This window comes from Glandiceps talaboti, chromosome 2, assembly GCF_964340395.1.
Source record: "Glandiceps talaboti chromosome 2, keGlaTala1.1, whole genome shotgun sequence".
Classification (NCBI taxonomy): domain Eukaryota; kingdom Metazoa; phylum Hemichordata; class Enteropneusta; family Spengelidae; genus Glandiceps; species Glandiceps talaboti.
In genome coordinates this window covers 14,886,248-14,904,085 of record NC_135550.1, presented here as the reverse complement: position 1 = coordinate 14,904,085, position 17,838 = coordinate 14,886,248, and the positions used below count along the sequence as shown (strand labels likewise).

The 17,838-nt window shown below is 40.4% G+C and overlaps 1 protein-coding gene across 1 annotated transcript; it reads left to right on the top strand.

Moving 5' to 3' along the window:
- Positions 1-4,696: 4,696 nt before the first annotated feature.
- Positions 4,697-17,595, top strand: LOC144453853 (uncharacterized). Its single transcript, XM_078145226.1, has 11 exons — positions 4,697-4,897; positions 5,095-5,391; positions 5,893-5,965; positions 8,205-8,474; positions 11,382-11,442; positions 12,243-12,373; positions 12,690-12,859; positions 13,316-13,535; positions 13,869-15,123; positions 15,658-15,760; positions 16,683-17,595. Exons 1-11 carry the CDS (start codon positions 4,826-4,828, stop codon positions 16,686-16,688), a joined length of 2,658 nt encoding a protein of 885 aa, XP_078001352.1. The 5' UTR covers positions 4,697-4,825; the 3' UTR covers positions 16,689-17,595.
- The last annotated feature ends 243 nt before the right edge of the window (positions 17,596-17,838 follow it).

Below are 17,838 nucleotides of genomic sequence, written 5' to 3'. Positions count from 1 at the left end.
TGCAATTTTAGAGAAGGTTCGACCACCCCAAGCCACAAAAACACACGTCGACTGATGTTCACAAGCTCTTTGATCGACGCATGAGTGTTGTAATTACCAAGTGCATCATCGATGCAATGATACTATATCAAAGGTCAAGTTCACTGAGAGTCGTATATTTTTATCACTTTTCCAGACACACGCAAAAATGTCAGTTTCAAAATAAATGATACACGAATATGGTAATCTTAACAAGTCAAAACTGTGAAATGTAAACATGTCGTCGTGTTATTAGTAGAGGAGAACTTCAAGGTGTACCATGTGGTTGTATCGATGGGGATATCAAAGCATCTATTGGAATGACACACATCATGCCGATGTTTGTAGTTAGGTGTGAAGGGGGCGCGTGCCGTCGGGATCAGCCCTTTTGACATGGGCACTCGTTCGATTGATTCGGCCCCCTCCACGCAAACAGATGGGGTCGGCGTGTTATTGGTTGAAATAACTCGTGGCACGCGAGTTGTGGGCATCAGAAACAAAAAAACAAAACAAATAAGGATCCGGTGTATATAACACCTCAACTTTTAAATCCGAGTGAAGACGATCGTTAGGAAAACAAAACTACTGGCACGTGCCCGTTGCATAGATTAACTCCCGTACCGTTGCCACTCATCATAGTGTACGTTGGAACAGGTGGATGTCACGAACAATACAAAGTAACCAGCCACGCGCGGCCATTTGACACCCTTTGTCCATCTTCAGATGATTGACAAAAGGACACCGCCATTTGAATAACCTGTCTTTGTTTTATAAGACTTACACATTATACCAACATCGTTTGAACTTTTGCCGCCATACTCGACGATTTGACTTTGATCTCTGCGCATGACGCTAATCAGAGATAGTAGACGCGTTCTTACCCTCTCTCTCTCTGTGTGTGTGTCACTAAAGCTGAAGAGAAAACAAAATATTAACAGATGGCCTGGACCAGCGGCAATGCTACAAAAAAAAAAAACTCGTGTCAAACTGTTATTCGATCAATTCTAGACTACTGGAGTCAATTTACTATCCGGAATACCATTTTGTTGGTTCCGTTATTTTATCAACCAAGTTCAGAATGATTTAAGAGTATCTGATCCCAAATCCCTACACTGGACAGCTCCTAAAACAAGAAACTATATCTTCTTCCATACGAGCACATTTTCTGAATGCTATTAATTCATTGAAAAAAGCTTACCCTAAGCCTATATCAACACTTCAATGCGTCATTTCCCCCTCCTTCAACAAAAAATCTGTGCTCAAATATTAAGATGATCATAAAAAATATCGATGCATACAAAGTGATGAATGTGTAATGCTTCCTATTATAAATTATGATTTTAAATGAAAATATTTTTTGCCAGAGGCTTAGGGAGAGGGAGAGAGAGAGTGAGAGAGGGGGGAGAGGGCAGACAAGCAGACAGAGGAGAGAGAGAGGAGAGAGGCATACATACATACATACATACATACATACATACATACATACATACATACATACATACATACATACATACATACATACATACATACATACATACATACATACATACATACATACATACATACATACATACATACATACATACATACATACATACATACATACATACATACATACATGCATACATACATACATACAGGTTGACAGACAGACATACAGACAGACAGACAGACAGACAGACAGACAGACAGACAGACAGACAGGCAGGCAGGCAGGCAGGCAGGCAGGCATGCAGGCAGACAGACAGACAGACAGACAGACAGACAGACAGACAGACAGACAGACAGACAGACATACAGACATACAGACAGACAGACATACAGACAGACAGACAGACAGACAGAGTGTAGTGGCTACATAAATGTACTTCAGTTGTTATTATAGACAGGCTACGTTTGATACAAACCATGACCTTTCTGAAAGAAAGAAAAACATTTCTGTGGCAGATGTAGGAGCAACTATGGAAACGATATGGATAACGTAATCGTCGACTAAAAGCTCGTATGTGACCATCTAATGCATTCTAGAAGTAAAGAATGTTGATAGCCCCGAGTACTGCACCAGGCGATTACAAGTCACTCCTTGCGACTTTTGACAAGAATAATTTAAGTTCAAGTCCATGTGGAACATGATGTGTTCAATCTAGCTTTTAATGGGTCCATGGGCAAGTTGTTCGTTGTTTGTGGTGCATGTATCGTCTACAAGACAGACATTTCAGTAGACATAAAAATTCTAGTGTAAAATGTCTTTTACATCTCATTTTGATCAGTGAAATCGTGTCATATTTCCAACTTGTTAAAAGTTTGCAATTCCAACAGGTGGCCGGGTTATCTAACTTTGTTAACCTAGCGGCTCTTATCAAAAGGTATTCCACGTAGGACCCTGGTGGACTTGTTGAACTCTGGACCTGACGGGCAAAAATGTAACTTAAACAAATTATCAAAAATCGGTTTCTTTACATCAAAAACGATTACATGAAGTTATTTCTTTGTTTCAAAGTATATAACCCGTTAGTTCAGTCCCAATTTTCAAAAAAAAATGCAAATAAACAACAAAAGTGACAGTTGTAGCTCATCACCGCTTTGTCTTGTACTCGGAAGTGGGCTAACGAAATTAATGCTGATGTGACAACACGTGCGTAATAAAGCCCATCTAATTGGAGTTTTTGTTTATCGGTATTTCTTTGTGTCTCCCTTATGTTTGTAGATCTCCTGAATGATGCCATCTTGCCACGCGACCCTCATGGATCTTCAATTAGTTTACATTGTCTTACGGACAAAGCCTTGAAACATGATTAGTAAGCCGGCACGCGAACCCGGTTCTAATCATGCGTCTTATGGCTCTTTCAGTAAACATCGATCTATATAAAGCTTCTTAGCGGCTACCTGTAAGCAGCTGTCGTTTAAAAATCCCCAACTCCACAACATTTCAACGAAAGGTTAATCACCGAAAACTAATAAATCTAGTGAAATGCTACTCCCTAAAATAAACGCTCCTTATTTTGAATATCCTTTCAGAGTTAGCAGACGGGTTTTTTTTGACACACTTTTTATGTTTTGAGTATTACAGACTTTTTCAAGTGCCATCCCGATGTAAACATGGGACATGCTTGACACCAAGTCAACAAATAGCAGCTTCTCCATATCTCATTGATTGCTGTGTCAACTTATAGACTTCGTTTTAAAGAGCGTCAATTGATAGGCAGAGACCTTCGTCTCGTCGATTGTCTCCACAACCTGATTTTTAAAAAAGTGTGATAACATGTGCCTCTCGCTTTAAAATCTGCATATTTAATTATGTTAGTCGCCCTGGAATTGACACCTTTTTTTAAAAGTTTCTTTTGGTATTGTTTACAACTGTGATACATAAAATCTTGTAGTGGGTGGGTCGATGGCTACAAGAAAATATGTCAAAAACGCCTAACTAAATATTGGAAATGCATATTTGTACTCTATAGTGTCATCCAGCGACTTGAAAGGGGAACACGGCCGTGCCCCACACAAGAAGCGGGAATCGACCTTTTCAACTACGGACAGTAAGCCTTCTCCTAGGAGGATGTGCATATGAATGGAGGTCGCCGTCTTTCGGTCTCGCTTGAGTGATTACAAGGCGTGGCCCAAATGGTCGGAACCAATGACTGCGGGCCATTGCCTTCCTTATATGGTAAGTCTGTTGACATAGGGGACGAAGGCCTACACAAAAGCCGGCAGGTGCGCCAGTTTTTCTACAGCGCAGCTGACCATACAATGTCGCCTTGGCACGAACAAAGAGGCTCGATGACTATTATATATTCTCCTTGATGAGGGGCACGCGAGTGGAGACAAAAAAAAACTCTTTAAAGCCCGCGAATTGTGTAAACTGTTATGGCCATGGCCGGACACCCCGGCATGGCTCCGATTTGTAACCCCCCTGACCATCAATTTATTCATAGGTGATGTGCCCCCACCTTTGAATATCCTGCGGAACATGAAATAGAAAAGTTAGAGGAAACTTGTAAGACAGTTGTCAGTACGGTGTAATGTCAGTATGGAATGATTTGTTAGGTGACTGGTTCTAGACTTGTAACAGTGTAGTGAGGGGCAACACGCAGCAGATGTAGCATAACTCGCCATTCATGACCGTAGGTACCGAACGGGTTGGTTAATTACAAATAGCGCTATGTCAAAGGAGTCGTAGTTGACTATGGAGCGCGCCGCCCATTTACTTGATTGTTCCAGATCAATTGCTCTATTGTCTAAACCAAACAACGAAACTGACAGATTGAGTGATAATATTATGCAAATATATGCAGGCGGGGTATATAAGTAGCGGAGATCTTGATTTTGGTTAGCAGTACACGCATCTGGCACTACACGACGCACACCGTACCAGACACTCGCGGTTAAAAGTGCTCTGTCACCAAAATTGAACTTTTGCACCAAGGTCGGACTAACATAAAGACATTTAGAGAACACGTGTGTATCATCAACGGCTGAAGGATTTTTGATATATTTACAAGGAAAATATTTCTGCAATTGTATTCCAGTGGCAGTGCCTGTGGATGTTTCAACCCTCGAAGTGCAATTTCAACGGAATTTATCTAGATTCTCTCTGGACTCGGAGTCGGAACCGTTACTTTTGACAGATATTGATGGTGTATAGTAAAGTGTTGTAGTATATACCGCCACGCGCCTTCGAACGTCGTCTGTGTCGAGGTTGTCAATCAAACAGTCTGGGGCGGAGTCTCGGACAAAGAGCCTGCTACGATCGAGTGCGAGGCTACACAGCAAAAAGAGAGAAGAGATCGAACCGCGGACAATAACAACCATGGGTGGACTGGTTGTGACGCGGAGTTCGGGCCAAATTTTAGCATTGTGTCTTCTGTCAGTTTTAACACAAGTAAGTACAGCATATTATTTCACTCGATAAACGGATTTTTAATGAAATTTTTGAAGCGCAATATTGGGCGCTGACAAGAAATAACGTATGTGGTATATGATGTGTGTATGCGTGTGGCATGTGTGTACGTATTACGGTGCTATTGAAACCAACGTGGTTTCTCATCTATATCTTTTTTCGCTTCCACATTTATACAGGTCTCAAGTACGGGGATTTTTCAGCTTAAGCTCATATCTTTTGCAAACGATCATGGTAGGAATGAATCGGGTCAATGCTGTAGCGGATCAACATCTTCCGACAATTGTGAATCTCCGTGCCGGACCTTCTTCAGAGTTTGCCTAAAACACTTCCAGGCTGAAATTTCGTACGATAGCGATTGCCTATACGGTGAAGTTGAAACACCAGTTCTTGGCAATAACACTTTTGAAATTCCTATATCGGACACGGAGCCATTCACTAACCCAATCCAAATGCCGATTGATTTTAGTTGGCCGGTGAGTATACACGAGATGTAAACTTGCGCTTTGCGCCTATTACCGTTATCGCAGCAACTATGCGAATTGTCAGTTTGGTTACGAATGAAAACTGGCCAGGCTGCATATTTATTGATGGAAATGTGCATTATGGGTGCAAATAACGTTCACCTATGCAGCCATGTCGACATACTGAGATACGCTAGTCGAACCCGAAACTCACGTTTTCACAAATACAACGGCCACTCCACAACAATATGTTATCAAATTCAATGTTGATTGATGCAAACAATGGGGAAATTATGAAAACGGTTCTAGCGATTTCAACATGTTGTTTGGCACGTATAAATTTCATGTAACCGCACCCACACTACGGTCGGTGTGAATACGATGCAATTAAATAATGCAAAAAAATGGAACACATCATTCATATACTACGTAGTTTAGCATAAACGTTCCACATCACTGGTTTTAGTTTTTGCCAGCATATTTCTTACTTTGTTTACATACTGTTCTTTCCAGGGTACGTTTTCTCTTATTATTGAGGCCTTCCACAGCGATGCTGTTAGCCCCGCCGATGGTATCCCCTATCCAGGTAGGTGTCTGTTCGTCGCTTAGCTTTAAAATACTGAATCACCCAATGTGGGTCCTCCGTGTTTCACCGACTTAAATTGTGTCAGGGTTTGTGCAACCATGGCCAGTTTCCTAATAATTTTCAGAAGTTCTGCAAACAATGCTTGTCTATTTAAATGCACTTAATTAGTTCATTTGCGTTTCGTTAATTAAATTACAAATGCAAAACGCAAAAATGGTAATTTTATAACGTTCGTGCTTTTAAATCCCTATTCCGTGGCATGTTTTGATGGCACTGCACACAGACCTCGTTTGGAAGACAAGGTTTTTATTTTTAAATTTCCGATCGCGATCACGGTTTTTTCTGTCATGCATGTAATGAAGGCGACGACGTTCCCGGCTATTACTCGTAAAGCAACAATATTCTCCATTAGTAACCCTTTCGTTGTCAAAACATTTTAGCTATGACGTACAAAGTCACGGGACTCGGTGTATATACGCGAGTGGTTTTCTATGTCATCCCGAGTTTGGATTGAAAAAACGTGAGCTCGATATCCTGAACTGAGCACGAGGGCGAGATTCCGGTCACAAACCTTAATTTCGTGTGTCTAGATTGCATCGTGCACGATTATGTCATCATAGTGTGTGTAAGGCGAGCTGTATGTAATGAGCGTGTGAACCCAATCATGGTACTCTCTGGGAAACCGCTTGACAGTTCTTTTCCATGACAGCCCCACGCGGTCAACCTGGCTAAACATTTCACACCGATGATTGAATCTATTTGTTCGGAACAAAATCCACATCAACATGCCAACTGCTCAACCTGGTAGCGGAAATTGAGTTATGTTTCGTGACCTTCCCGCAAATGTAACCAAAAAATATCTCCCATTTCAATTGGTTTTAATGAAAACTAAACACATCTAGTTCAGATGTGAACTTTCAAAGTTTGAAGAAATTGGAGGATTTTTTTAGTCATTTCAACGGTGTTTTATAGACATCGCCCTCCTGTCGTCAGCTATCGAAGCTGGTAACGTTCCCACTGTTTTGGCGCGCGAAACACAAAATTGAAATTAGGGGTGAGAGAAGGGTCATGGCGACATTGTGATAAAAGTACATGGTTATTGGCAATTAATGTTTGGGAGCATCATGTGCCTAATTTTTTTGCTAAGAAATCGCACGATTTATTCATTTACCTGAGTTGTTTGCTGGTAACCAAACGTGATAGGGGTGAAGATTTAACATCTTAGCCAAATAGCTATGCAGCGAGGCACTATACAATGAACGTGAATAGTTAAAAGCGTCGACACTCTTAGAAATGGACGGAACAGCTGCTCAAGTCAAACAAAGAGGTCATTTTAAGATACTTCAAGAGGCAGCGGAGAGTCAGGGTCAAACGGTATGATGTCACCCCAAGAACTATCGCAATTCAATATTTCATCTTGTCAACACGCTTACAGGATTCCACTGGCATTTCTTGGTCGGTGGAAATGTCTTCGGTTCATGTTTAATCCGCTTTCGCACTGTTTACAAAAATCGTGCTGTAGTAGTTTAGTTTTACGTGTCTCCAGTAGTAACCGTTGATCAGACAATCTTAGATTTAAAATTGGTTGCCACCACAACGACGTGTTGTCAACAGACAACTTAATAAGGAATTTATATAAGGTCCGGTTTGAAGACGTGAGAGGGGGCACTTGCAGATGTTTCGATACTTTTTCACATCGCTCAAGTTGGTGATAATGAAGCTAGTCAGACAAGTAAAATACCATTGCTATGTCATTCATGCATGCTAACGTCTCCAAACTGCTTTCTGGGCCATTTCACCTGATCAAAGCGCACACACAGAGTGAGTAGTTGCGTTGCTTTGCTAGCTGAAACTTCATCACCTTGTAGCCGTGCTTTGTAATAAGTACGGACACTGTCTTGTACACCTTTACACTGAATGCAAGGATGAAATCCAATGGAAGGGAGAGCTGATCAACGTTCTTAGCTGGAATGCGATACATGTTCATTTACACTCCACTTGGCCCCCACACACCTGTAAGCTGGGAAAATTAGTAGGGCTTATCAAGTCGTTCCCCCCTTTTTTTCTACCTATCAGTCGATCAAACAGGTGGGCTTTACACGATACAGGAATGTGTGTATTCAAGTTTGTCAAGGTAGACGAATAGTCGCACGTAGTTCAGGTCAGATAAAAAAAAAACGATTTTAGGCACATTAAACAAAACAGACGACACCTGACGTTAAGATTTCGTTTCTTACAGGAACACCACGCAATCTGATCGCCAGATTAGCAACACAACGTTATGCTTCCGTGGGGGAGAATTGGGTGGAGGACATCTTCAATGTTGGTAACATGGAATTCGCCTACTCGTTTCGTATCGTCTGTGACGACCACTATTATGGTCCTGGATGCAACCTTTTCTGCAAGGGAAGGGATGATAATTTAGGACATTATTCTTGTGATGACTATGGAAACAAAGTGTGCTTGGAAGGATGGAGTCGGGACTTAGATGACGATTACTGTTCTATACGTAAGTAGTCAATTTTTTCATTACCCCCCCCCCCCGCAACCAACCAACCAATCATCAACGTTCATGATTCGCGCTATTTTAGATACAGAAAGAGTTGAGTCGGTTTGACATTTCTGAAAGACATATAGTGTTCGAGGATTTGGCGCGAATTAAGAATAGCCGCAGGCGGTTGGGGTCAGGGGTCAGGAGGGCTGTCAAGCAATTAGAATGTGAGGTGCTCAGATATGCAGTTCCACCAGTATACAGTACTAAACACTATACTGAAAACAGCCATTTATTTTCTGTTTTCAATTTCTTGGACGTAAATTACATGGATTAAATTTTAGAAACCAAGCCCCTTAAAAAGTCATGACCGATGATAGCGGTTAACAACGACTTTACGGCGTAGCAACGGTAGTTATACTAGAATAAATAAGAACGACTTAGCGAGCATCAAAGCAAGTTGATAAAGGTATTTGATGGCGGTCAACATCTGTTGCTCTCGTCTGCCAATCACATTACAGTACATGTATTTGCATTACGGCAACGACACCGTGTCCTCTCGGATTATGTCCTCTGTGCTATTGTTTGCATATGCACATATTTCTGATTTTTAAAAATTCAACCCATGACCTAGTTATATACATATATTAAGGAAAAAAAATAGCTAAATATCAAAGAGTAGTTCGTCGTTATTGAAGTGTCAACGCCACGGTTTGCAAATTGAATAACTTAGCCGCTCTTATCGACTTGTCGTATTTTGTCAGCGTAGGTCTGTTTGACGTTAATGGGATATTTAGTAGATTGTCGCCACGACAAACAGTCGTTCCAGTTGTATGCATTCCCCATAAATGTACAGGGTAATTTTGGATAATTCCCCCTGGGGCAGGGGGAAACTTGGCCTGTCAGCGACTTGTCACGCTCGAGTACCACTCGCGTTAAACTGTTTTGTAGAATCTATACTTCATTGGAGAGCAGCACGCCATTTGTTACCACCAGATCGTTCTTTTTATAAAAAAAAACAGCATAAATTCTAATTATGGTGGAATGAATTTTACATGTGAATAGGTGTCAAGGATCTTTTTAGAAGTGCCTGCTTATTTATTAACCGCGAATGCATACAAACAGCTTTCTGTCAATGGTTGAAAAGTTGGAGTTAGCCACGCTTTATTTTTGTTCTCTTGTCTCCCATACTCAGCCTAAAACTGGGACATGTGTGCAAAAGTGTGAATGGGGGAAAGAGAAGGACGCGCGCGTGGCAAATTAGAATAACAAGTGAAGGAAAAAAGTCCAAAAACGCCTCGAGTCCCGCGGATTAAATTCACGCCGTCCTTGAAATTTGGAATAATCTCATGTGTACTTTAAATATCCACAACGTGTAGGGGTATGTTGCTAATATGGTGCCGTAGGTTTTTACTTGCCCGGATTTTTAATGATTTGCCTTTCGTTGGATATTTCCATGCCAAGCTTTCCCCCAACTCAGCATACTTCTATTTTTATAGTGCGGTCAGTGCAAACTGAAATTAAATACCGAATGTAGGATTTTATTTGCAAAACCTGCAATCTGCAATGATTAAATTCACATGCATTGAAATGGACATAAAGACTTGATGCAGCTATAGGGACGCGATGTCTTGTTTTTCTTTTGAAGCAGTTGTAGTCCGTGTCAAATGTAGGCCTTGGGCCTTGACAAATGGGCTCAACGCGTTGTTACTGGAGATGATAAAATATACTAGAGTATTTAGGACAGCTATTAAGTTTGATGAAATGTCGTCAGGTGTTAGATTGGAGTAGAAGCCCTATGTACTCTGAGTTGGCGGGTTATCTTTTCCACCGTCTATTATTATTTGCACGTAGATAAGGGCGACAGGTGAGTCGCGTGCCTTGTTCTATAGGCCACTCCCCCTTCGCTGAAGGATGTTTGTTTGGGACTTACCAAAAAATACCCACTGCTGTTAGCATACTTTGGAAAACACTCTGTCAATGTTTAAGATCGAGATTATTGACCGGTTTGTGGTGACCTTTTTGTATATGTACTATTAGCCGAGGTCTGTGCGTCGTCTTAGGCTGTCACTTAAAACCGTGTGGCGCGTGTCGTATGTTTGCCGAGATAAGATCGCCAAGGAGATTTGACTGAAAAAAATATCGACGTCATGTTATTCCATACAAGTTTTACGAATCCTCTTCTGGAATAGACAAGAAGCTATATATGTCAGTCACTATCTTGGCGCGTGCCAAGATGTATCTCTGCGTATCTGAGTAGCGTAAATCGAATGCAGGTCGCGTGGGTCTTTTTGTACAAGGCAGCTGCCTGAATATATTAGCATCGCAAATAAGGTGCGTTCGTTTTTGTTGACCCAGTATCGAGACAGCTGTCGCACACTAGATACTAAAATCACCGCGTAATTGTCGCAGCTGCCAATAGCATTCTACGACACCATATTATTCCGTATAGGATAGCATAGAAAGGATTTCTAACACCTTGCTATCGATGTTATTTTTATTAAAAAAGGAAGACTACAAAAAAGGGGTCGGATCAACACGTGTCTTCGGCCCTGACAACGAAGCTTTGAACGAGACATGTACACACATTCCTATACACTCTTCTCTACCCCCTCAATAATACCTGCATTAGAAGAGGTCTATTTTTACACCACGCGATAACGTGAATGAGTGGCCTTGGCCCCCATGTTATAAATCGCTGAAGACGTGATGAACCGCTGATAGCACAAGGACCATATGAAACTAAAAGGGGGAGTTCATCATCCCCGTTACAAAAACAGAGAGAGAGATAGAGACTCGGTGGACAACTTTTTATTTTCCATGGTGTATTTAACATATCAGGCAAATATTATGTAAAAAGTATTATGTAAAAAATGAAATAAAATATATTGATTTTTAAACATATTTTTCCTTATTATTTTTTAGCGAATTGTAGACCTGGTTGTCATGCAGAGAACGGACATTGTACAGTTCCCGGAGAGTGTGTGTAAGTAGACTACTATCAATATCTAGTGGTTATTTGTTTCACCTCCGTGACACGTAACTGAGTCTCTTTAACCCCCTCGGCATAATATGACATTCTCGATTTCCACGATGTCACATGTATTCCTGAAATATTTCCAATGATGTCGTGCATGGTTTTAAGAGTAGCGGAAATAGTATAATTTTTATGAACGATAACAGCATAACCGAAATTATCCACGCTTTGACATTCTGCTGCATCATGTCCCTTTGTGTGTGTGTGTGTGTGTGTGTGTGTGTGTGTGTGTGTGTGTGTGTGTGTGTGTGTGTGTGTGTGTGTGGCGAGATCAAAAAGAGGGACACAGTCGTGTCCGTTTCCAGTGATATTTTTAATCGGTGTGTTTGTGTTGGCCGTATTATAGATGCCAGAACAGTAAAATTATAACGTTTAGGAAATGTGACCTTTCACTCTCAGAACAAGATTCACACTTTGCCTGTCAACAGTTTAAAAAAAAACAATTAATGCATTGCAGTGCCGAAAAGCAAACACACTATACTAGTAAAAGTATCAGTATATCATCTCGGGAGTAGAAACTAAAGAGAACTATTAAACCGCCTTTTTTATCTTAAGCGTGCCGCCGTAGCACTTAAAATGGCATTCCTGACATTTCTTGGTGGCTTTCATGATATACTAGTCGTGGTCAACTTCAACTAACCATCCATAACACGATTCTCAAAAACCACCATAACAAAACTCGGTCACCGAAAGAAATTTGAGATTTTTTTACACTCATGGTTGTTTCATTTCGTTATTTCCTACCACAGTTGCCGTCTTGGATGGCAAGGAGATCTCTGCGACGAATGTGTGAAATTCCAAGGTTGCAAAAATGGGTTTTGCAGGAATCCTTACGATTGTATCTGCCAGGAAGGATGGGGAGGACAGTTTTGCCATCTAGGTAAGGAGCCGCAATGTATTATGGGTATCTATTGTGGTTTTTCCAGACACGTGATCAGAATGGTCTCTAACACACTTTTGTTCATTGACTGGATGTATCTTGCTGTCATAAACTGGTTTATAGGAAACAAGCATAAAAATTATCACGACAACCTCTAAACACGGATGCCATAGACTGGGCAGGTGCAAAACACTGTCGTCATGGCAACGGTAAATGCTTTCTTGTTGAACCTTCGTATCAGGGTAATGCATCACAGAGTAAAACATGAAATGGGGGAATCTTTCAACTAATCAAATCTTATTTCCTTGCTTTTCAGATTTGATTTTCTGCACGCGCCACGAACCATGTAGAAATGGCGGAACATGTTACAACAACCGCCCTGGGTTCTATACGTGTACTTGCCCGGCAGGTTTCACTGGCAAGGATTGTGAGATTGAGATAAACGACTGTAACGCCAACGTCTGCCTCAACGGTGGAACTTGTCAGGTATGTAGTCTTGTTAGTTTCGGTCGTTGATCAACGGGGCCAGCAATACAAACACTGCGACACTAAACATCAATTATTACTGAGATAAATGACTTCTGACCCTCGCATAATAATCAATAAAATGTTTTCGAAATGAATATCATTGATTTTGTTTTTACTTTTCCATTAATGGAGACAGTTAAATTGGTATGATAATTAAGAGCATGGAAAATATCATTTTTATCTCAAGGGTGTCTTTCTCTTTCTGATGGAAGATCCTATCTAACGAGGTACTTTTGGATAAACGTCACTTTAAGCCTTAAAGCGGTTTGCAAAACATCAGTATGTATGCCTTGCTCCGGATATTAAAAGTTGATGAGAAGTAAGACACACCATCAAGACATAGTAGTTGATGTTAAGTAGCAATTTTTTTATTCGACAGTCGTACTGACGATGTTCTGTTATATCTTTCCATAGGATTCGATTAATGCCTTTGAGTGCCTATGTACACCTGAGTACACGGGAACCAACTGCGAAATACGAGTTGAAACCTGTCAAGATGAGCCGTGCCTGAACGGAGGTGCGTGTATCGGAGAAGGCGTCGATCTCATGTGCCTTTGCAGTGATGGATACACGGGCGCCAGGTGCGATTCGGTTACGGAAATTAACCATTGCTCGTCATCGCCATGTGAGAATGGTAAGTGTTTCCATCATATTTCTGAGCACGCACTTACATTATGCTTAGCTGTGTCACGCATCAAGACCTCTGTCTGCTAGCTATGTTTGAATTTCAAAGCACAATTCAAATATTACTGTTTACAAACAAACGGTGTGTGAGGGGACCCTGGAAAAAATATCATTTTAGTTTAATCTGTGATAGCTGCTAAGGTGTTCGTGAGGATAACTTATGGTATCCCATAGCAACGGAGTTGGGTGCATCATCTTTGGTGTAATGCATAATCTGATGACCAAATACTGATATCTATGGTGAACATGTGTCTAACCTTTCAAAATTCGTACAATTTTACAGGTGCCACTTGTGTTGACGAAGATGACGGATTTTCTTGCGAATGCCTTCCTGGATATTATGGTCAAACTTGTGCAAACCACGTGGAATACTGTGACCCAAACCCCTGCCAAAATGGAGCAACGTGTGACAGTGGAGCAGAACGTTTCTATTGCCAGTGCGTTCCGGGATACACTGGTACTTACTGTGAGAAGGACTTTGACGAATGTGAGTTCTTTCCTTGTTCCAACGGTGGTACCTGTTCGGATCTTTTGAACGACTACGAGTGTGAATGTCCAGCTGGATTCGCCGGGAAGGATTGCTCAGTTCCTTTGGATCTATGTGCCAGTGAACCCTGTCAGAATGGTGGTACCTGTGGCAATTATGTAAACGGTTATGAATGCACCTGCCCCGAAGGATACGTTGGAGTCAACTGTGAGAAATTGACTTCTGAGGAAATGACAACTATCGAGGTAACATCAATGGATGATGCTACCGATGAAAACGAAGAACCAGACATTGTGCAGTCTACCGTTACATCGACAACACCTGGATACACCATCTATAGCACACCCGTGGCAACAACCTCGGAGGATGTTAGTTCTACCGAACACCGTACCATCTCAACAACAGAGGATGTAGCCCCAGTGGTTGGATCCGGCAAGGGAGGAATTCCACTGTCCACGATCCATCTGATCGCCATCATTGGGGGTGTCGCCGTAATTGTGCCTGCGATTATTCTTGCCATCATTTGTGTTGTGTACAAGAGAAGGAGAAAGAGCAGGGACGGTGATACCGAGTATTCGAAGCAAGACAACAAAATGAACAATCGCAGATGCGAGAATGACTTGAAAGCCTTACGGGGCAAGGAGGTCGATTTACCACCTTCCTCCATTAGCATTAAAGTGTGCAATGAGGAGTGCGACTCCCTGAAAAAGACGAACAGAGAGCACTTCAGTAAATTGAAAGAATTTGAAAACGACTTTAAAGCTGAGAAAGCACTGCAACAAAATGCACAGCTTATCAGCCACGAACTTTCATCAAAACGCAATCGAGAGATTGCAAAATATGTTAATAGTGACAGTGATAGTAGCTGCAGCAGTAGCGGCAACAAAAAAGACTGTAAAAGCTCCAAAAGGAAAGACTTTGAGCAATCTTCTTTTATAGACTATGAAAAAGGGGTCGAATACAGCGACCCCAAAGACTCTGTACATTCTAAAGTACCAAACACAATTACGCAATCAACGAGCACAGATAGGACGTCACAACAACAACAGTGGTGAGTTGAAATTTTATTCGAGAATAATCTATACATATTTATTGATGCTATATTTAGGATTGCTGTACTCGACAGTGGCTGTTCACGCCACTTTTTCCAACCAGTCGCCATATTGCTTCAGGAGTATTATATCTGAAAGAGAACCCCGAAAATAAATGTTTAGCAACATTTTGACGAATTGCTATGAAACTATGAATTTCTGTACTGACAAATTTCGAACCGTTCTCAGAAGTACCAAAAATAGACTCCTATCAAGCTAGAATTTTTGTTTTGTTTACTTGTATGAATTGTGTTTTATAAAGCAATTACTTTACCACATAGCTTGGTGCCTTGTGAGCTTATCAATAACGGCTATAATTTCTGATCCGACAAGAGAGATCATCAGAAATTAAAATATTGCGTATTTTGTGTACATAATCCGGTGTGACATAGTTGAATCCATGACAAGGTCATTTTAAATCTGCTATGTGGTTGAATAAATGTTGTGCCAGCATATATTTACACGTCCCCTCTTTTTTTGGATTGATTTCACAGTGATACATCAGAAGTGTACAGAACGTGGAAGGAGGAAACAGAAGACTTCAGCGGCAATACAATATATATATTGGAAGAGAATCTCTCCCCAAGAGCGACAGAGGTGAGGTTTCTCACATTGTGTTTCACTTGGAGATAACAAAAACAAATAAAAGAGAGGGAAATAAAAGTTTTTAAAAGCAATGCATTCAAATGGAACAGGTGTTTGTGAATATGGTTTTATTGTAAGAGGAAATAACGATAAGCCACAATACAATCGGATTTTGACTGAAAAGAACTTTTTTTTTTCATCAAATGGAGACTAGGAAGTGTCATTAAAAAATATAAATTTGCATATTATATTGAAATGGCGTTTTAAGCGTATCGATGATACGAGTTAAAGGTCGGAATGGATATGCTAAGGTAGTTTTAGAAGACGGGAAGGGGATTGATATGGGGTGGGGGAGTAACGATTACTGATGACGTCACGGCTGTGAGAGAGTTGTATTAGCTACACTTATTGTAATCTCTTTACCTTAAAAGAGATGGGCCGGTCGTCACCACCATCGATTTTTTTATGGAACAGTATGACACAGATCTTTCGAACTTATTTGAACGAGGTCATCAAAGTAACACATAACGGTCGGAACTTGATTGAGATGCGATGCTCTGTGGACAGTGAAGTCGGATACACTGACCGGTTGTCTGCCTCACTAAATTTTGACCCAATTATTCACGTCGTTTATTTAAAAAAAATCAAAATATTCAGGCAGTACAAAACCGATTGTCGTTCACCAACATCCCAATTTATATTGAAAACAGACAATATAACAAATTTCAAAGAAACCATTTTTGATGATAAATTGTTGCCTCCGGCCGTTATTTGTCATAGTTATGCATATTTGATTTGCCCGTAATTGTTGTCAGTACAATCATGGTAACAGGACATGTTAAAATGATGGTCACACCAGTATTAATGCACAAATCACCATAAACCAAAATATACTCACGGTTTTTTCTCTCTCTCTTTTTCTCTCGACTTGCAGGTTTAAAGCAGAACAGAATTTATAAGTTGCTATGCAGTTGAACAGTCTTGACCTGGTCGTATATGAAGCTGCCCGGATAAACGCCATGCCAAGACAGATTGGCAGTGTATAGTGCCTTTTTTCGTATACAAACTATTTATGCTCTTTTCTACGACATTCCATGAAAAAAGAGAAGATTTTATTATTTAAGAGTTTGTCATTTTTGGACGTCAGCTGGCTTTTAAAGCCGTTACTACCATATTTGCTTTAGATTGAGGAGAAGACATAGGACCAACTTAACTAAACCTGCCATTTGTAGAAACAATTATTAGCATCATTCATACATTTTTCTATGAAAAAAAATACACAAAAAACAATTTGGTAAAACACAACGAGACAGCAATAAGTAATCGAAAGAGTACAAATTAATTAAGATATTTTATATATTTTTATGAGTTTAAATTTAAAAAAATGGTTGCTTTAATACAGAAATGAACAATTACATTAAAAAATTGTGACAACAAATGAACAATTACATAAAAAAAAATTGTGACAACAAATTTCCCTGATTCTACCCGGGCCTACGTACGTAGATTTGGAAGCCTTCTATAGCATGAAAAACATGCCACACTAATGGGCAGAAAAGAATCCTTGTTACAGTCATCTATCAATCACGTGCCTGTCACGTGTGCATGGAATATTGTCATTTATTACCACTACTGTTATCAGAACAGAGCTTTAGTGATAACGCACGCAGTGTTACATGGACTACTAGTCAAATGGTTGACTCTACTTTTTTTTAGTGAGTGGAGAAACTTAACTTTGTACATAATGTGTATATTTGGAGGAAAAAAGTCGTACAATGTTTCTGTATATAGAACTATATAATAACATTATTGCGATCCCACACGGGATTGTACTATGCCAGCTCTTCGTCACGTTCACAATAAATCGTCAAAAGTTGACTATTTTTTCAATAATAATTAACTTTGTTGTGGTTTCGTATTTTTTACTCGATGAAGGTCACTCTGCCCTTTTACTTAGATCTCGTCACAGCAATGAAAGTCCTGTCCGTCCTGTCCTGTTCATATATTATCTTGAAACCCCACCCCTACTCCATTTCATCTTTCATTCTGTAAAATTAAAATTTCAGAACGCTACATACCAAAATATTACG